Raw genomic sequence first — 21,745 nt, 5'->3', positions numbered from 1 at the left:
ACCTGTAACTTACATAATATTGTACATCAACTATACTTCAATAAAAATGCAAAATAATTTAATCTATGGCTACTAAAAAGGAATTTGGAAAAAGTTTGGATAAGACATAAAACCTCTTCTGGGAAAAAAATTTAAAAATATTTAGCTTCTGTAAGCATAAATCATTCCATACGACTCATTATTCACTCCTAATCTATCAAACTAATGTTCCTGCCCAATATTTAGCGACAGAAAATTGTGCCACTGTTAATTTGTGCACTTTTTGGCAAATCACTAAATTGATCAAAGCCTTAGTTTCCTCATGGTGATGGTGATGATACTTAATACAATGCTGCAGAAGAGATGTGAGAAGTTAGTATGTGTGAGAATGCTGGCTTTATTTTATTAATTAACCACATATATGTGTGTATATATTACACATATATTTATATACATAAATATCTATATATCTATTTCTATCTATCCACATATATATATAAATATATATATATATATTTATATATATATCACATGGTTGTGCTAATAAAAAAGAAACCAGAGCAACAAAAGAAAAATAAATGGGACTCCATAAAAATTAACAACTTTTGCCCATCAAAGGACATTATGAAGAATGTGAAAAGACAGCCTACGAATGGATAAACTTATTTGCAAATTATATATCTCATAAATGTTTAATATCCAGAATGTATAAAGAACCCTTACAACATAATAAAAAGACAAACAAGACAATTTTTAAAAGGACAAAGACTTGAATAGATATTCCTTCAAATAAGATATGCAAACGGCCAACAAGCACATGAAAAGATTATCAACATGTTAGCCATCAGGGAAATGGAAATCTAAATCACAATGAAATACCACATCACATTCACATTTATAATAAAAAAATGGAAAATAACAAATTTGCCAAAGATGCAGAGACATAGGAACCCTTATAGATTGCCAGTGGGAATATGAAGTGGTGCAGCCACTGTAGGAAACAGTTTGGCAATTCCTCAGAATTTAACCAGAAATACCATATGAACCAGCAATTTCACTTCTAGGTATAGACCCAGAGAAATAACAACATATATCTACACAGAAACTTGTACGTGAATGTTTGTACCAGCACTGTTTGTAATAGCCCAAGGGTGGAAACAACCCAAATGTTCATCAGTGGATGAAGGGATAAACAAATTATGGTGTATACAATGAAATTATCATCTATCCAAATGAGGAACTGATACAAGCTACAATTTGGATGCACCTCAGAAACATTATGTTAAGTGAAAGAAGCCAGTCACAAAAGATCTTATATTTTGTGATTCTTTTTATATGATATATCAAGAATAAGCAAATCCATAGAGGTAGAAAGTAGATTAGTGGTTATCAGGAGATGGGGAACGATTGCTTAATGGGTATTGGGTTGTCCTTCAGGGGTGATGAAAAAAATGTGAAACTAGAGAGTTGGTGGTTGCACGACATTGTAAATGCACTAAATGCCACTGAATTGTACACTTTGAAATGGTTAATTTTATGTTATGTCAGTTTCACCTCAATATAAATAAGAAAACGCAGAAATACAGATAGTATAAAGGAAACATTTTTAAAAGCAGTAGAATTCTAAAATTTGTTGATAATCATTAATGGTTAGCATATTATAATTTTAATGTTTTTTCCTTTTACATATTAATCTATACAGAGACATGCTTATATTTATTTTGGTTTGTGAAAGTGTTTAATAAGGCATTATCCAATTATTAGTTCATTATTTTCATTATTGATATAACAACCGGGATGTATAATGGGGGTCTTTAGAGGTTTTTTTAAACCCTAAATGAAATCAAGTATTTCTTTCCATTTTGAATGTAGGAAACATTTCACAGCAGTATTAGCAATACCTGTGACTTTCTCAACAACAGACATCACAGGTAATTTTCATATCACATTACAATTGTTGCCAGTATCTCAAAGTATCATTTATGTTTATCAGTGTCATAAACTTTTAGCCCCACCACTAGTTCTTGCTATTTAAATACATTAATAAAGAAGCATATAATTTTTTTAAAAATTATTTTGATGATTATATTTCAATATAATTGATATTCTTTATTATCCTGTGTATTTTATTTCCAACATTTTAAAATATTAATTGTGAGAAAGGGTTCATTGGCATTCCCACTGCTAAAGGGGTTCATGGCACAAAAATGGTTAAGAATTCCCTATTGGTCTAAATGATTTGTAATGTGGGATGCATCAGAATTACTCAATGGTAGCAGTACAGTTGGGGAGTATAAATCGATATCTGCCTTTTTAAAAAATATCAGAGCAAAAATACAATAATAATAAAGAATTTAACCTTATTTTTCAACCAAATTAAATCCAACAATTAACAGTGCAGCACTGAAGAGAGGCATATGAGTCTCATTGTATATTTTCTTTTACTTCCATATTAAGCCTCGGTAGACTCCTTTTACATGCATGTGAATACACACACACACACACACACACACACACACACACGTGTGAATGTATTGCCCACCCCCCCACAGGAATCTTCTGTAATTCCATGTAGTGAACATGAACCTCTACTTTGGTGAAATTATATAAATCTTCATTTGATTTTATAATTTTACAAGCTTTCAAAGTAAAGAAATTCCAAGGATGTAGACAAATTCAAGAAAACAATAATCTTCATGGGGTAGTTTCTGCTGTGCTCTTTAAAAATCCATATATCACATTGAAAATCTATTAACAACAGAAGCCCAAATAATTTTCTTTTCCCAAATTTGGATTTGTTTCTTTCTCAATCCTCATTTGTTATAAACATTTGAACAATTTTCTACATTTTATTGAAAAATTATACTTTATGTGAATATGGCTCCATATTGTTTTTAGATACCCCAGATGACTTTTAAAATTCTACAGTATATGATTAATTTTTATCTGATAACACACATACAGGAATATGCGTGTGTGTGTGTACATTTTAATTAATGTATTATTCAACTTCATCATTTTTTAATCTTCTGGCATGTTAATATGTATTAGTCATATTGTGGTATTTGCAGGTTGTCTTTGGAGCATTTTGTATGGTCAGAAAAAAATATGAACATCAATACAGTCTCATTCTAATCATAAAAATAAATACTTTTTGCTCTTAAAATTACTTTCACCAATTAAGTGCCATGCTTCACTGCTTTTATTATTTCCCTTGTCAGCTGCTATCTTTCTGGGTTTTATTTTAGTAAAGAAAATACTTGCAGTAATCAGTTTTAGCTTATTCCTGCAGTCTGATTAAATTTTGGATCAAGTGCTGGCTGCATATGTTAGTTACAAATCTGCATTTAATGTTCTCAGGAGCTTATTCTATAGCAACAAAAAGAGGAACACATCAGGAAGGCTGCTCTGTGGCTCTTCCTTAACTTGGCCCCTTTTGCGAGCATTTTATATGAACACTTGGAACATTAGTGGGTTTCACAGCTGCCATGTTTGGTGAAATAAACCCAAAGGAGCCATCTGCCCCTCCCCATGCTGCCTCCTTTCAATTCCCTAACAACTTCACAGTAGCCAGCTGCCACAGAAACGATTGGAAAAGCAAGACTCAGTGGACTGTAATGATTGTTATTCTCTGGGAAAGTGGGTTCTCTGATTTGGCTGAGAGATAAAGGATATTGAACGCACTTGATTCATCTGAGGGTATCAATAATATCCAACTTCCACCATTAACTTACTTGTTAGGATTTGATGGGAAAGGTCTTTTGTGTTTCCAGGGTTGAATCAGGAGAAAACAAATCCAAAGGTCAAGTCCTTGGCTTGGGTGGTGAGCAGGGAATTTGACTACGGGAATGTTGTCAGATTTTATCTTGTGCCATACAAAAAGTTGGTTGCTAATCTCAGCCTTGTCAAAAGTCCTGCGCCAGGATTGGCCCACTATTTTTCCCTTTCACATTCAAATGCAGGTGGATTCCATCCACTCTAGGCCAAAGAAGACAACGGACTTGTTTCAGCCACTTGGAAGAGTCAGAGTAACAGAAGCTCCACTGAGGGACACAGGATGTCATTTTATAGTTTGTTCATTGTTTGAGGGGATAGCAAGTCGTTTTTGTAACGTTAGTTAAACGAATTGTACTTTATGCTGACAGGTCGAAATTGAGAACCAGGAAAAGAACTGGAATAAGAAGGTTTGGTAAGACAGTTTACCTTTAACCCATGATTTGCACTGGAGGTTAACCTTCTTTGGTCATCACATTTCTCTTACTTCCAGAAGCATCAGTTTTAAGTCTAGTTAGGATTATCACATTTTACATGTTTCTTATTTTATGTCTGTTATTCTTAAAACATATTCTTATCTTCATTTTTCACATCCATGATTGCCTTCCCAAGTTTGGCCTGTTAATGAAACTATCCCTCATCAATGATTTTTATAAAGCAAGTTTTGCTTTCTTTAAATACTAGATTTAAAAGAATCTTTAATACATTATAATCTAATAATATATAAATAAAACAATCAGCAAAACTGGAAGTTTAGAATTAGATGACTTAGCTTATCTGAATAGAGATAAGGAGAGGTCAAATGCATGATCCAATATCCTATACTATAGAAAACTGAGCACCCTACCAACTTATTTCAGAAAATATCTTTTTCGTTAGCTCTGGCCTCCTGGCTATCAGTTATTGTGAATAAAGGTCCACGTTCTTCTAGCCGCAATTTAAAACTTAAAAGCTGTGAAAACAAAAGTTTTTTGTTTTTTTTATTAGTTTGTGGTAAGGCAACAAAACCAAACCTTAATTCACATGAGGTTATTTATTCCACGAAGTGTGAGTACTCTCTTTTTGCTGCACATATATGACACGTTTGATTACTGTCTGCTCTTCCAGGCTCTGCTATAATTGTTTTACAATATGCATTTATGCATGATCTTTTTTCTGCAAAATCTGAAAAATCCTGAATTCTAAAACACTATGGTCCCAAATGTTTGTTTGTTTGTTTTTAAATAAATTTATTTTTTATTTTTTATTTTGGCTGCGTTGAGTCTTCGTTGCTGTGCGTGGGCTTTCTCTAGTTGCGGCGAGCAGGGGCTACTCTTCGTTGCGGTGTGTGGGCTTCTCATTGCGGTGGCTTCTCTTGTTGAGGAGCACGGGCTCTAGGTGCGTGGGCTTCATTAGTTGTGGCACGCGGGCTCAGTAGTTGTGGCTCACGGGATCTAGAGCACAGGCTCAGTAGTTGTGGCACACCAGCTTCATTGCTCTGCGGCATGTGGGATCTTCCCGGACCAGGGCTCGAACCTGTGTCCCCTGCATTGGCAGGCAGATTCTTAACCACTGCACCACCAGGGAAGTACCTCAAATGTTTTGAATAAGGAATTATGGGTTTCTGTTATCTTTGTCTGTTATTCTCCCCAAAGTATTTGATAGCTTTCTACAAAATGCCATGTACACTCTGTGTCTTTGTTTTCTTGCCTCCCATTTATTTAACACATTTTAATCTGGCTTCTGCCTCCACTATTCTAATGGAACTGTTCTTGAGGTCACCTCGTTGCCAAGTCCAGTTGTCATTCTCTGGATGGCAAGTACTTGACTTGTCTGCATTCTGTCATCAGTGTCCTTCTCTTCTCTCTCCACCCTCAGCCTCACATGATACTGCCTTCTCCTGATGGCCAATAGCCCCTCTTTCCCAGGTTGTCCTACTTGTGTATGCTCTTTCTCTATTGTTTCCTGAGTCTGTTCTCAGTGTCCTTCTCCTTTTGTTTGTATTTTCCTTGGCCTATTTTACCAACACAGATGCTTTTTTTGTATGGTAAGATACACATAGCAGAAATTTTACAATTGTAACTATTTTTCAGTGCATAGTTCTGGGGAATTAAACACATTTACATTGTTGTGCAACCATCCTCACCATCTTGGGAACATTTCCATCTTCCAAAAATGGAACTCTGTACCTATTTAAAAAAAGTCTTCATTCCTCCCTCCCCTCAGCCCTTTGCAAACACCAATCTACTTTCTGTCTCTATGAATTTGAATCTGACTACGCTAGGTACCTCATAAAAATGGAATCAGTACAGTATTTGTCCTTTTGTGATTGACTTATCTCACTTAGCACAATGTCACCAAGGTTCATCCATGTTGTAGCATGTGTCAGAATATCCTCTCTTTTTAAGGCTGAATAATGCTTCATTAATGTTTTCTAATTCAGAACTGGGTAGGACAATTGTTGATGCCATATGTAACTACATACAAATCACTTAGAGGAAGTGGCAGTGGATTATATACTATAGAAACAGTGATGGTGGTGAGAAGAGTAGGATAAAATGCTCTGGTTAAAGAATAAGAAAAAGGAAATGGTTCTATAGAGTGAAGAACACACCAAAGACCACTGGCTATATAAGTAAACTAAATAGCCATTCCATGAAAGTCCTGATCAGTAATTCCAAAGGGCATTACTGCTTCTTAACCTCAATATTGTCAAGTGTCTAGTAATGAACTTGGATCACTTGAAAGATAAGCTATGTTCTACATTTATTTTGTAAGCCTCCAGTAAAACATTGAATTATATAGTATATTTCAGAAGTACCAAAAACATTTAAAAATATACTTTAGGGCCAGATGGATTGTAATCTTTATCATCTTTTACATGACCTGTTGAAAATTTTCCTGACTACCTTGCCAGTCAAACACTTTCTTTAGTTCTCTTCTCCTTATTGCCAACCAAACATGATTTACTTTAAACTTAGCCCTGAAGATGCCAAGCCTCAAGGTCTGTGGTAGAAATGTACCTTACTGCACAGCATTCTTCTTGCCTTTTCCTAGCTTTTAGTCAAAATACCTTCCCTGACCACTTCCTCAACCACAGCACACACAAATCCCCTGAAACTTATCCTTTCTGAACCTCTGTTTTTTTGTACCTTCCTGCATTAAGAATTAAATAAGATGTGTATTAAGTGCTAAGCAAAGATTAAAGCGTACTTAATTAATGGTAGCTAATGGCAGTTTTGATGATGATGATGTTAAAAAGGAGAAGAAAAAATATATCTTACATATAATTCATTCTGAAATAATTCAGAGCTTTTTTTTTTTTTTTGCGTTATGCGGGCCTCTCACTGTTGTGGCCTCTCCTGTTGCGGAGCACAGGCTCCGGACGCGCAGGCTCAGCGGCCATGGCTCACGGGCCCAGCTGCTCCGTGGCATGTGGGATCTACCCGGACCAGGGCACGAACCCGTGTCCTCTGCATCGACAGGCGGACTCTCAACCACTGCGCCACCAGGGAAGCCTAATTCAGAGTTTTAAAAAGGCATTTTTTTGATGTGGTATATTATTGCTCAATCCCAGCTATTCAGTGAATCTCCTCCTGGTTTCTAATACTCAGAGTATGAACGTAGGAGAAGGGGATTATTAAAGAGTATGGAATGTCTAGACAGCCTTCACGTTTATTTGTTTTTATGACTATGCATGTATATATTTAGTTATTTATTTTGCTTAAGAAGCAGGACTTTCACATGTAAAATAGTGAAAACAACAACAACAAAACTTGAGGTCTAAATCTATGGTCCAAAGTAAAAGTACTGCCACAAGTCCTACCTGCATTAGTTTCTTATTGCTGCGTAACAGATCACCACAAATTTAGCAACTTAAAACAATACCCATTTATTAACTCACAGTTATGTAAGTCAGTCCAGGTGAGCTCAGCTAGGTTCTCTGCTTAGGGTTTCACAAGGTCAAATTCAAGGTTCAGCTAACTGGGCTCTGAACTGGAGGCTTTGAGAAAGAATTCAATTCCAAGCTCATTCAGTCCTTGGCAGAATTTAGTTCTTTATGGTTGTAGGTATGAGGTCCTTGCTGGCTGTTGGTGCTGTCACTCTCAGCTCCTCCAGGCCACACCCTGATTCTTCTTTGTGACTTCCTCTATCTTCAAAGCCAGCAATGGCACTTTGCATCCTTCTTAGGCTTTAAATCTCTCTAGTCCCCCTCTTCCACCAGCTGGAGAAAACTCTTGCTAATTTGGCCTGGCCCACCTGAATAATCTCCCTATTTTAAGGGAGAAACCTTAATTATATCTGCAGTGTTAGTTTTTGCCATGTAACAACATAATCACTGAAGTGCTACCATCATATTCACAGGGGAAGGAATCACAAAAAGATGAGGGTTATTGGGGGTTATTCGTAGAATTCTACCTATCATATTGGTGTTCAGGTAGGTTAGTGTCTCGAGGTCCCCCTGGGTAAATGAACCCATAGAATGGAAGAATGAAGAAATAGGAGAAGCTTTTTGGGTAACTGGGTACAGAAACATGGCATGAAATTGTACAAGTGGCACTGGGGTGCCAGGATTATAGTGAAGGTACACTGAGAATTGGTGCTGACATGCCTGCTGGAGCTTTGGTCACCCATTCTTTGCCTAAAGGAAACCACTGCCATGTACCAAGGGGAAATTGATTGCAATCAAAAGGTTTTTGTCCTCCCATGACCACCATATCCCTCCAGAAAAAAGGGACTTTCCATATGACTTCACCCCTCACCCAGCCAGCATCTTTATTCAGGAGACTGTTCTCTGATTTTTTCTTGTCCAATACTCTTCCTTTTTCCAGGAAAAATTCTAGATCAACTCAGCAAATAAATACCTAATTAAATTAACTGACAACAGAAGTGAATAAATGATAGAGTCAAATCTCTAGGGATATTGTATCCCCTAAGTAACTTAACCTTCAACCAAGAAAATGAAAGGAAAAAGTCTATTTTTGAAATATTTTAGAAGTAAAAAATAAGCATGTCTGGTGTAAAAGAATCAAAAATACAGAGTGAATGGCCTTTTACAATACTTAGAGGCAGCCCAGTTTTAATGTTTTGTATATAATAGGTAATTATAAACTTAATTAAATATATTTTTTGTCTCATAATATAGAAATACTTTTCCATAAACATCCACTTCTTAAATTTGTTTTAAAATTATATGAAGTCTTAGAATGAGGTTAAAAATTGAAATTTATTCATAGTAGCTTCTATGGTGTTAGCACATGTTTAAAAAGAAGGAATATTTAATAAGTAAATACCTTATCCAAAAAACTCTACTTTTCAAATTTGTTTAAAATTAATGCATTATTTGTAATCCTTATACCTCAACAACTTTAAACCTCGATGTATTTTGGTCCTTTTTTTTCTTTCACCCCACCCCAACCCCACTCCTTTATTCAGTTTTTCTGGAGGTCAGTGATCAGAATTAGATGTGAGTGTTGAGGTGGCCCAGCTGATAAATCCCAGTGTTTCTTTGAATGTGCCAGAGGCAGTGGCAGAGCTGGGGTTAAGGTCGTGGTGGTCAGAGACTTTGTGAAAATGTATTCTACATACCCTTAAAGTACAGAAGGTTGATGTGAAGCCAATCGTGAGTTTATCATATTAGGACTTTTATATAGAGCAAAATGAGCTGCCTCCTTGGCAATCTATTTTACAGCTGAATTTATTATATTCAAATACATTTAGGAGTGAAGGTACATGTCTTCATGCCTCGTTTAATGTTTTCAGATCCATCACCTATCCCCATCTTTCCCTTATTTTCTAGTTAGCTAAGTTTGATACCTCCAGGGTCCCCTGTCCCTGGTCAGAACCCCCATCAGTTATACATTTTCTGGAGTAAGATGCAGTAACTATGAAATGGTTTTGTTAGGAAGGGGGCACCAGGTCGATCTCCATACACTTCTGCGAGCAAGGCAATGAACTTCATGTGTAACTGAAGATAAATGGTAAATCTTACAACAGACCCAGTGGTCAGATTCCTTGATATGTGGAATTGGATTACAGCTGTCAGTCAGCTGTTTTGTTGAAAGGTGATTTTATTAATTTGACTACAAGATTTGGTAGCGAGGCCATTATTTTGGCCTATTCTCTTTTAGAGAGAGTCACTTTCAAATATAACTGTCCTCTTAATTACTGCCCAATATTGTGGTGGATTCAGTTAGAAAATGCCTACCTGATGTAGAAAAAAGACTAACTCTATGATGTGTCCACTCACATGTTCTTAATGTTAAGCTTTAGTCATATAAGTACAATTTATATTAATTACTAATCACATAATAGGAATTATTTACCAAATTCTGATTTTTTCACAATCCCATAATAAGCACAATATTTACTTGAGAAAAAATTTTTGGTTAAGCAAATTGTTTAAAATTTGTTGGTTTATAATATATGTGATTTTACTGTGCTGGGTGGATTTTATGTTTCTGTAGTAATGCTATTTCTACAGAGTTCTTCTGAAGAAAAACACCATAAGTTATAATAAATCAATTACTGTCTCAAATTTATTTACATATAATTTTTAAGGAAATAAAATGTTTCTGTACAATGTGATAAAAAGTTAACCCATCTGCATATTGTTTTTGAATCTTAATTTACTCATTATTTGCAGATGTATTCATCAAGTGATTATGTTTTCTTTTTTAGCCATTTCTGTCCATTATGAGATTACAGCTATTGCTTTTCCTACAGACTTAGTTGATCTAGATGTTAAGTTGTAGAGCAAAGTTTATCTGGCTGGGGCTTTTAAATATGTAATTTAAAGCTATTCATTAATTGGTAGCAGGCTATGATAATTTTGTTGATTTTGGAAAGCGCATATTAGTGGGAGCTGAAAAACTGTTTAGACAGAAGATAGCAAGTATTTAAAATATGGGAAGATTATAAGAAATAAAATCAAGGGAGCAACTTCTGATCATGTGGAAGGGAATCAAGTGTAGAATATTACTACTCCTTCCTTTTCTTTATGTAGATATTCAAGTCTATGACATATCAGGGATATTTTATCATCTAAATGCATTCTCTTTACCCTCTGCCTTGTTTTTCTATCACAATTGAAGGCAGCATCCTTCCTAGTAAATGTCTTGCTTTAAAATATCTTGATACTTCAAAATCAGATTTCATTACAGGCACATTACAAGGTAGATTATTTGCCCTATTTAAAAACAAAACAAAAAAGCTATAGATGCCTTATAAATAATTGACAATCCCAATGCACTTAAAATATGACTGTATTTTAGCAACATACTGATTTACAACAGCTTCTGAATTTTCCTTCTCTCCTTTCCTCTCTATGTGCAGAAACTGCTAAAGGTTTTATGCTGGTCTCTTGACAAATCTCCCTCCAAACTCTCTTGAAAATGACATTCTTTCATTGGGATTTAATCCTCACTCATCTGCTGATAATGCTTAAGCCTTTGTCTCTCTGCTCTGATTGCTATCTGGAACTGTACTTGTTAACTTTTCATGTCTGTTTGGATGGAAACAGAAACATCTCCTCTGTGCCCTCTTTATTAGGATCATTTAGGTAGTTAGCAAGCGGCTACTCCACAGGTCAAATTAAAATATGTCATTGAGAGACTTACTTGTGTTTCCAGTTCCAGATTCTTGGGACATCAGGAAGGACCTGGCCACACTGCTGAGACCTGGGACAGGCGTCAGGCATGTGAATGCTGCTTTTCCCAGTGTTGGCTCCTCCTGGGCTCTAGGGTTGAAGTTTATAATGGGTATAATTTGGTGTTTTCTTCTGAGACCTTGGCATGCTCTGATGCTTTCATAGCCACCTCCTTCCACTGCTACAAGAAAAGGGTAAAATTTGGTTTATTCATTCAATGAGCACATATTGAGCTCTGCTTTGTACCAAGCTCATAGAATACATACTTGCCAAAAAGAATTTAGCATCAAGTAGAGAGACAGCTCTGCATTTAAGTAAGCAGATAAAATATACCAATTACAAATGTGTTAAATTCTGCAAAGTAAAGAAGCTGAGATAGAAAACAATGCATCAGAGGAGAATTTACTCTAGAAAAGCATCTCTGAGGAGGTGAGGTTTTAAGCTAATTCTTAAGGAGAAAGATGGAGGTAGCAGGAGAGAATTTATTTTCAAAGATCTTTTCTCAAAAAAAAAAAAATCTAATTTGTGAGCAAGGGGAGGATGACATGGGAGGAAGCAGGGGTGAGAATATGACTTGTGGGTCAAGGAGTTTGGATTTAATCCCAAGTGTAGCCACCGTGAAAAATCATTAGCCAGGTTGCTGATGTCATATAATCCATTAAGAAGTATTTATCTAGCTTTTAATTTAGTCCAGACTCCAGCCTGGTTCACTGAGGAGGATTAAAAAGTAAGGCAAATGTATAATCCCACTTGATTTTGATTATAACCTACTCTGAGAGGCAAGGAGGAGTTTCGAGTCTCAGGTAGGAGGCGGGGGGACCACGCTGATCTTATGCTCAGTGAGCTCAGGCCTGGTGTCAGGCAGATCCCAGAGCCACAGAGCTAAACTGCTCACGAGGGGCTGAGTGAGAACCCACTGACGTCAGAGGAGGACTGTCATATGGCACAGCACCCACTGTGTGCCAGAACCTATTCTAAGACGTTTTACATGTCTACTCAATCGAATTCTCATAGTAACCCTGTGAGGTAAGAGGGATTAATATCACCATCGCACAGATGAGGAAACTGAGGCACAGAAATGAAATGACTTGCCCAAGACCACACAACAGGTAAGGGTAAAACCAAGATTCAAGTGCAAGGCAGGCTGGTGCTGAGTCTGCTCTTACCCACCATGCAGTGATGTCTCAGGGCTGTCAACCTTGGTGATAGAGAGGACCACAGCTAGGCACACGGTTCCAAAGGGGGCCACAGAGAAAGTTCTGGTGTAAAAAAAGAAAATGTGATTAGGGATGCTGTGGGGTGCTTGAATTAGTGATGAAAGCAGGATATACAAATGGAAATATTGTCAATATGGACCTAGGCTCTGCAAAGGGGATCTTGGCTGCTTCTGAAGTTTCTGTGCACTGGCTTTTTGAGGAATACGTAATTTTGGATCCGTGAAAACTGCTTGGAATACTTGCCAGTAACATCTTTCCTTCATTTTCCCATAGCATGTTAATTGTCCTAAGCTCTCTTATGGTTGTTTCCATTCTCTAATGTACTATTATATAGTTAGGATTAAAACAAATTGTATAAAACCTCATATAAAAAATGCAAGATATTTATGATTTTTTTATGATATTTTATACAATGAATATTTTACTTGGGGTAGATTTTATGGTATTTTTTGCACATCTACTTTGAGGGAGGAAATGGTATTGTCACTTTCAATAATATTTAACTCACATATGTCTCTGCATATTTCCTTATCATGTTCAGATTGATCCAAATGAAGAGTAGGTGTGAGTTCAATCATATTCTTGATGTAGTACAGTGCAAAAGAAAAAAAAAAAAAACCTAATTATCATTGAGTTCACTTTGGAAAGGAAAAGATCCCCTGAAATTAGAAGTTGAATTAAGCAGTTTTGTAAGCCTTCAGTTTCTGATATTTCTTTAATATCAGGCAGTAGTGACTATTCTGTCTCTTGCCAAAGGCAGCTTATTAGAATTGAAAAAGACATCCTGTGTTGGACCTCCTTGGGGTCTGCCCTGCCACCTAGGTTACTATTTACATTAGGACTACTGTTCTTGCTATTGACCCTCTCTAACAATTTAAGTATATCTCTGAAGTCATGTAAATTCCATAATTCCAGGAATATATTTAAAGGAACATTCTGCATCAGAAGTGATTTACTGTGATATATTAATATTAATCAGGATATAATCAGGAGAGAGAAATGACATAGTAATTTGAACAGAGATCATTTAACATTAAAAAATTAGTAACCACCATAAAGAATTTCAGTGGGAGGGACAGGTTAATAAGAACTAAAGAAAACTAAAGAGTATAGGAATAGCAGATTTAAGGAGCAGCCATTACCCTAGAGCTGAGACAGCTGCCCAAGGAAGAGACCTCCCCAACCCCAGGGCTAAGATCCTGACCTTGCTGGAGAGGTTATAGCTGTGGTCACTGGATGGTAGTGGAGCTGCTGTGGTGTGGTATAACTTGCCAGAAATATGCCCTCTAGGGGACTAGGGAAAGCAGTTCACAGGGAGATGCCTAAAGATTCCACTGAGTGTCATAACATTGTATTTTATAAAAACACTCTCTGTGAATCGTTTTCTGATACTTTTGCTCTATTTCATACTTGTTCCTTTTAACTGTAAATTGAAATTGCCAGTACTTTGAAATTCTGAAACTGCAAGAATGGCAGAGAAGAGGGCAAAATAATGTTTTTCTCTCCGAATAAAATAAGAAATAAAAGCCAAATTATATAACAGCAACAATATCAGCAATACCACCACCAGCAACAAAACCCTAGAGTGGCCTGAATTCCTGAAGCTGAGGGTACTCGGGCATCTCTGTTCTTATTTCCCCTATTCACGTAAATGCTGTATTACCAATAGAAACATTTTAAGGTTGGGAACCCAAGCAAAGCACTGTGGATTCTCTGTTGTTTGTGAGTTGGAACACTAGGGGACAGCACTAAAATATTCCATAGTTGTTTGTTATTGATCACTTGCATACTGTATAATGAGATTTTACTGTTAACGACTATTGAATGCCCTGTTGATTTCAGTGGACGAAAAAGCACAAAGAGGAAGATGAGCTTTTCAAGTCTATAATTTCAGCCTTTGTAATATGATGATTTGAATAATTTAGAGACAGCTCCAGGCTGTTTTTTGGTTGCAAGGAGATAGTAAGGCATGATAACTTAAAGAATTGTGATTTTGTGTTACAAGTGGTTTCTTCTTTTCATTATTTGGGGGTAAATATTTTGCACAAATTTTTATTTCTAATCTTGTTTTCCAGGCACTTTGGAAAGACATGAAAGGGGAGAAAGAGCAAGGATTATTCTTAATTGTTGTGATGATTCACAGCTTCTAAAGCCTGAATCTGTACTTCCAGTTGCCTCAGAGACACGTAAGCACAAAAGTGTAGAACAGAGGTCCCCCAGCTCCTGCCAGTTTGGGCCAATACCTTGCCCTGGTCTGCAGGTGGAGTCTTCATGTAAGGTAAGTTCAAATCAAGCTGCTGCTCACGAAGAACATTATCAACCCTGAGTAAGAAGTAAAGTGCTTTCATAAATATGTGGCCATTAAATATCAGTACAAAGATAAGAACTCAGAGATGATCACATCTACCAGACGTACCTACAAGCGATCTTGGGTGAATCAGAATAACTTTTTGAGTGATTATTAGTTTTGAATGACTATAGCATTCTTTTTTGATAAGACAGGTCCCGGCTTATCAAGATTGAGCCAGTTTTATATTAATCCTTGAATTCTAGATGGTTTTCAATGAAAAGGGGGGAAAATTATATTCTGTGGTCGGGATCAATTTTTTTTTCACTTGGGTATTTGACCTCTTTTTAAAATGCTGATTACAAGTAAACCCAAAACCATCAGAAAAACTGGATCATTGTTTGGGCAATTCTTTTGGTATACTCAGCATCTCTAGGGTCACTAGCTCTTTAGGATTCCAGGCCTCAGTTAACACACAATGATGGAGTTTACATTCATTTTCTCAAGCCACGTTAACCTGTGTCTCAGAAATTTGCATGAGTTTGATTATTTTTCAGTTCTAAACATGACATAGCAATTTAATCTGATTTCTTTAAGGGATTCTTCCATTCTTCTGTCATCTACACCTCCAAGTTATCCCCTCCTCAGGTTGCAACTGTGGCATTTATATGCGTATATATAATGTAGTATTTTTTATGTAAACATATTTTCATAATAATGTCTGTTTCTTTTTAATGGCTGCATCATGCTCTATACTGTGTATATACTATACTGATATGAATTATTTTCCTATGGCTTAATATATGGATTGTTTTTTATGCTTCAGTTTAGGACTAACACAACTATGAACCTAAAGTTTTTTTTTTTTAATACTTAGTGTTATTTAATGGGATATATTTCCAGAAGTGGGGTTTCTAAGTCAAATTTTAGCTGATTTTTATGTTGTTAACATTTTCCGTTATTTTAATGATATTATGAAGACTCAAAGTAACATTAATAAGGACTTTAAATAAGACTTTATTTTATCTCATGTGTATGTATGTAGTTAGAGGCAAAAGGATGTGTCATTTTTTAAGTAAGGCCAATTGGCTGCTAAGCTCTGCCTCAAAGCTGCAGCGGGGGTGGAGGTGAGGGCACCAGCGTATGAGCCTCAGCTTTTTCAGTTTAAAGACTAGATTTCGATTTTTATCAGTGAGGCCAGAGTTTGTCAACCTTTTGAGAACTGAGTCATACTAACCAAACACCCAAGAAATGAATATTTAAACTAGAATGACAATTCTTTAATGTATAATAATAAATATGATGGCAGTTCATTGCTCAGCACAGTCTCACAGTAGCAAAGCTACAGGGCATGAGGGAGAGCGGGGAGGTGGAATTTTAGCAGAGGATTCCTTGATGGGCATGGAGTCAGAGCCCCAGGGTATTCATTCACTGAGCTCTAAGAAGATAATGCAGTCTGTGCTTTCAGTCCCTGGGGTACTATCTCCCTTGGTCAAGGCTGATATACATTGAAAAATTTCTAAATTTTGGATTTCTCTCTTTAGGCCAGCTACTTTTGTTTATGCTTTCTCCTGCAGATGTTAAAACCAGTGATTAGGCTGCAGCTTTTTTTTCCCTTTCTTTCCTTTTCTCATTTAGTCTAATTGCTTTTAGATTTTCCAAATCTGTTTTTCATGTTCTTAACTTGAAAGAAGAAGTCATGTTCTTTTTTTCTTTTGGCTATGCTGTGTGGCATGTGGGACCTTAGATTCCAATCTGTGCCCCCTGCAGTGGAAGCTCGGAGTCCTAACCACTGGACCACCAGGGAATTCTCAGAAAGTCATGTTTTATAAGGACAATTATATCAATATGATGAAATTTTTTAACATTCACAACTGAAGTTGAAAGTGATAGGGTCTTAGTCTCCTAAAGTGGGAGACAGAACCACACTTCTATTACATATTTTAAAGTTGGGGTAAATAAAGCCCAGTGAGTGAGCCCAGCTGACTGCCAAGCATTCCCATCTTAATGAGGCTTTGTTGCTTTTCTTTCACAATAGAATTTGTATTTTATAGTGGAAATTATATGCTAGAATAGTGGATGAGAACTTGGATATGTCTCTTGACTCGTGCATGTCATATGCCTAAGGTCTGCAAGAGCAAATCTCATTCATCAAGTGCCTATTTTACTAGCTTAATTCCCAGAAGGTAAACTGACTGCTGTTTCTTGCAGGACCTCAGAGCTACCCTTTAGGTAGTGATAATAGTATATACAGATTTCATTTTCTTTATATAATTTTGTTTCTTTCTTGACTCCAGGAGGCAATAAAATGCTGGGGTCTTGTTTTCCTACTCTTAGGCTGATTCCAACTTCATTTCCTAGCTGCTGCCCTTTACCTTAGATGACTGCAATTTCCAACTTTTACTCTCTACAGAGGTGGAGAATTGAATTAGACAGGACTATCACCTCCTTTGTTCTATGTACTTTATTTCTCTTATTATTGAGCTTACTGTTGAGTAGAGCTATTTTTATTTGTGCTTCTCCTAAGTTATATCTTCTCCAATTATGTACTGCATATCTTCTTCTCATCGTCTTAGACTTAAGCCTTTAAGATTGTTTTATCTTAATCTTTTATTTATGAATTTGATAAGCATAAAATTTCAAGAATGCTTATAAATTCTCCATTCTCCTTTTTGTTAATATAGTAAAATGCTTCATTAGTTTTCATAAGAAAAAAAATCAGATTTATAGAAGAGGAATCACACTTATTTCAGAGCTGGGAAAAATGAGGGACAATAAGCCTGTAAAATTTGGAACAATGTAGGGTTACTCTGTGTTTCAGAATTTTTTGGTATGGACTTCAGTGAGAGACAAGTGAAATATTTTCGAATGGTAGCATGAACTGTTTAAAAGGAAGAATAGCATGTAATATCTGTGTGGTGAGCTCTTTGTGTTTGGCAATACTTTGCATTTATTAGGATGCTGTGTCCACTTTTCCTTCTTGCATTTGAAGAGTGCATATAGATTTAGGAGAAGGTTTTAAAGAGAACAACAAATACAATAAAACATTTAAAAAACGGGTCCAATTAGAAAGGCCAAAGGAGTTGAATTTGTGCAGCTAGGCAAAGAAAAATCTTTGGGGTAGGAGAGGACCAGAGTCTTAAAGGATTTAAAGGAATACAATATCATATTAGTGATGGGGAACTGCTTTTCTCAGATTCTGCTGAGGATAAAACAAGATAAAAACTGTTTAAATTGCAGTGGGAGGAATTTAGCTTCAAAGTAGAAAATAAACAACCTTACTAAAATCATCTTTACATGGCAGAACTCTTCATTACCTCATCAGATTTTAACGAGGGAAGGTCTTTTTTGTCTATTATTCTGTTGGTTGGTTTTAAATTCTTTTTCCACACTTCTTGTCTGTAAAATGAGTAAAAAAATAAACAGGATTATTTTAACTGCCACAATTTAGACCCATTGTAATGTTCTGGAAATGCCTTTTAAAAAAATAACCTGATTTTCTGTAGAATGGGTCCCCAAGAGCTCCCCCTGGTTGCTTTTTTAGAGTTACATGGTTTAATATGGCCGCCATTAACCATAAATGGCTATGGAGCACTTGAAATTTGGCTAACACCACATGTTAAAATGATGTTTTGGATATATAGGCTTAAATAAAATATATTATTAAAACCAATTGCACCTGTTTCTTTCTATGTTTTTCAATATGGCTACTAGGCAGTTTAAAATTACACATGCAGTTTGCATTTTATTTATGTTGGACAAATGTTGAACTAGACCAGGGATAAGCAAACTTTTTTGTAAAGGACCAGATGGTAAATATTTTAGGCTTTGCAGGCCGTATTTTTGCTGTTGCAGCTATTCATTTCTGCTGTTGGAGCACAGAAGCCACTACAGACCATACTTAAACAAATGAGTGTGGTTGTGTTTTGATAAAACTTTATTTACAAAAACAAACAGTGGACCACATTTGATACTCACTGGCCATTATTTGCCAATTTCTGATCTAGTCAGTCCTCTCTAGACTTGGAAATCATGAGGTACTTGGAGGAACTAGAAAAATAGCCAATACCTACCCCCTCCCTAGATATCTAAATTTTTAATAAAGCAACTTATCCCAACTTCTGCACTATGAGGAATGTAATCCAAAAGCCCTTGTATCAAGTCTGTTTCCTGACAGCATTCATGAAATTGATGTGTTTGAAAATCTGCCCTTTGTGAGAAACAAATGTGTACATTATGCTTCCTAATCCAAGCAAGATGTTTTAAAATGAAATTTTCTTTAAATAAAGCACTTATACATGCATCATTATCTAAATATATAAAATTGATTATAAATAATGCATTTACATTTATTTACGTTCCAGTTGAGCTTTCTAGAAATATGTTTGTATTTTTTTAACCTTTAGTTGACCTTAGAGTTATGCCTGTTTGGTGCCATTTGCTGAAAAATCTTATTAGAGCTTTATCCTGCTACCTCTTGTAAAACACAGATGGTGTACTGGTAGGCCACCAATAGAAAATCGGATCCCACTACTACATATTACTTTATTGGAATGCAACATTAGTTCTCTTACATTTTATGAAACCAAAACATAACCAAAATGGAACTAGAGTAGTTTCTTAATTGTGCAATTTGAAAATTTCACCTGCAAATTTACATGTATCAATATGAAATAATAATTCACTGTGGCAATATTGCATGTTGCAGATTAACTCAGTTTTCATTAAACTATATTTTATTATCAAAATTGAATTATTACAAAAAGAACAAATAATATTTATTTGAAAACAATTGTGTTATATAGGGATAAATCCTGAATATAGAATGATAATTTTCACGTTTTTGATTAGTAGTTAATTTTCAGTATTCTTTTTAATGTAATAAACAGCATATGCCTATTGTTTCTAATGTAGACAATATTTTGCATCAATTTTATATAATTTTAAAAGAAAACAGATTTTTATTATTAGACATGCCAGCCCTTCATGAAAATATAGGAATTTCTCTCTGTTAACATTGGATTAAGATTTTTGTTTTAAGTATTTTGATTTAGTGAATCCCAACTCAAAACTTAGTGCCTAAATGATATCACCTGTCCTAGTGAGATAGAATAGAGAAATATACAATAGAGAAATACAGAAGTCAATTTGCTTTTTGAAACACATGTGAAGTGGTGCAAGTTTTTGACAGTGTAACCATTTCTCATAAGCATTTTATATGGTAATTTTAACTACTGTAAGTCAAAAAAATTTCTGTAATACGCAATTTTTTGTAGCTGTTTTATAAAGGATATCCCTTTTCTTACTTTGTGGCATGAGTTTAAGCATTTTTGATACAAACTTCCCTCAGTGTTGAGGAAAACTCTGAAAAGCATATCACAGCTTTGTTCCAAAACTAATTCAGGAGGTCTCAGAGTCACTATGAAAAGTAGGAACCCCACACCATTAAATGACTCCAGCTGTCCGCCGCGCACACAGAAGCAACCCTGAATTTCCTCACAGTACTTCAAAGCCGTGCTTGTATCTAAACATTCGCTGGCCATGTAAATCAGAGGCACAAAAGGAGAATGCTCCTGTTTCATGGTGCGCGGCTGGTCTGAGTCCGGCTTTGTGCTGCACGTGCCGGTGGGGAGTGCCAGAAACAGAAGGGCACTGTTCTGACTCGTGTGACAAATGTAGTTAACACCAGATCCATATTAATGTTGTCAAGTTCCCTTGATGTATTTAAACAGATTTTAATTATTTTCAGCATCCAAAGGCCTGAAATATATAGCCTAATAGTTCTTCAAAGAAAGCTTACTTAATGTGTGAATGTAAAACCTCTCATAAAAATGAAACTTTTATATTAGCCTTAGTCATTGACATAGGTTATTCATCAAGTCAGCAATTTGTGTGGCAAAGTGCCATTTGAATAGCGTATTGTTAGGCTACTTATGGTCCACTTGACAAGGGCTCTTTCTGTAAATAGTGCAATTTGACTCCAGCTGTTAAAGAGTGGCTTTGACAGCAGCCAAATAGAATGGAGATGCCTTACTGCACTGCCGAAAAATCAATATTGGGTTCTTGTTCATGGTAACCTGTTCTTTTCTCTTCTGTAGATTTATAAACAACTATCAAGGGTTTATAAGTGGAAGTTTAAGTATTATTTTAAATGTAATTCACTTTGAGTTTCAAATTAAGACTTGTGATAAACGGTACAAGTGCAGAGTTTTAGGATATTATTTCCACCCCCTGGTTCATGTTTAGTCACAATTACAGTTAAGTTGAATTTGGATTCTCCAGCTACAATAGAAAAGAATTAGTGTAAAACATGGACTCAAAATTGTGTGCCTATTGTATACTGCCAGTGAAATTATTTCTTCTTTTTGATTCTCTTATCAGTTTATCTTCTGTGTCCTCCCATCTTCTCTGTGTGTGTACCTTTTTGTACAGATGGCAGGGTTCTTTGTGGCTGTGCCCATGGCAACACCCACAGATGTTGACAGCCAGTAATGTCCCCCGTGTTGTTGAAGATTTCCCTAAAGCAGAGTCTTGTTGGTTTTGAAGATTTTTCTAGCGTTTTCAGCAATACAGGGTTGCTATGATACCTGGCTGGCGGTAATAGATATTGAATCTTTTAATTACAGTAACCACACACAAGGACTTTTTTCACTGGCTTTCTCTGCTGTTGCTAGCTGTTATAGTTAAGATACAGAAGAGGCGGTGAAATTATGTACTCAAGATGAGAAAAAAATTTCCAGAGTTTACTTTGAATTCCAATATTTAATTTTAAAAATTTCCTGGTATAAAAACCTTTCAGCAGACTGATGGAAATATAGATTATTTAAATTGCAGATAAAATTTATTTAAATTATTTCTAGT

At 35.8% G+C, this 21,745-nt stretch overlaps 1 protein-coding gene across 2 annotated transcripts in view; it reads left to right on the top strand.

Annotated features, from left to right (window-relative positions):
* WDR72 (WD repeat domain 72) overlaps window positions 1-21,745 on the top strand; it is a gene marked incomplete at both ends in the record, with an annotated part of 189,711 nt that overhangs the window by 41,020 nt on the left and 126,946 nt on the right. For both annotated transcript variants that reach the window (XM_082649500.1, XM_082649499.1), the window contains one exon: window positions 14,673-14,875. In XM_082649500.1, coding sequence (XP_082505626.1) covers window positions 14,673-14,875 — 203 coding nt within the window. The remainder of the gene's footprint in view (window positions 1-14,672; window positions 14,876-21,745) is intronic.

The sequence above is a fragment of the Grampus griseus genome, assembly GCF_964374135.1.
Source record: "Grampus griseus genome assembly, chromosome: 2".
Classification (NCBI taxonomy): domain Eukaryota; kingdom Metazoa; phylum Chordata; class Mammalia; order Artiodactyla; family Delphinidae; genus Grampus; species Grampus griseus.
Note: the sequence above shows the minus strand (reverse complement) of the source record. Positions and strands in the feature narration are given on the sequence as shown.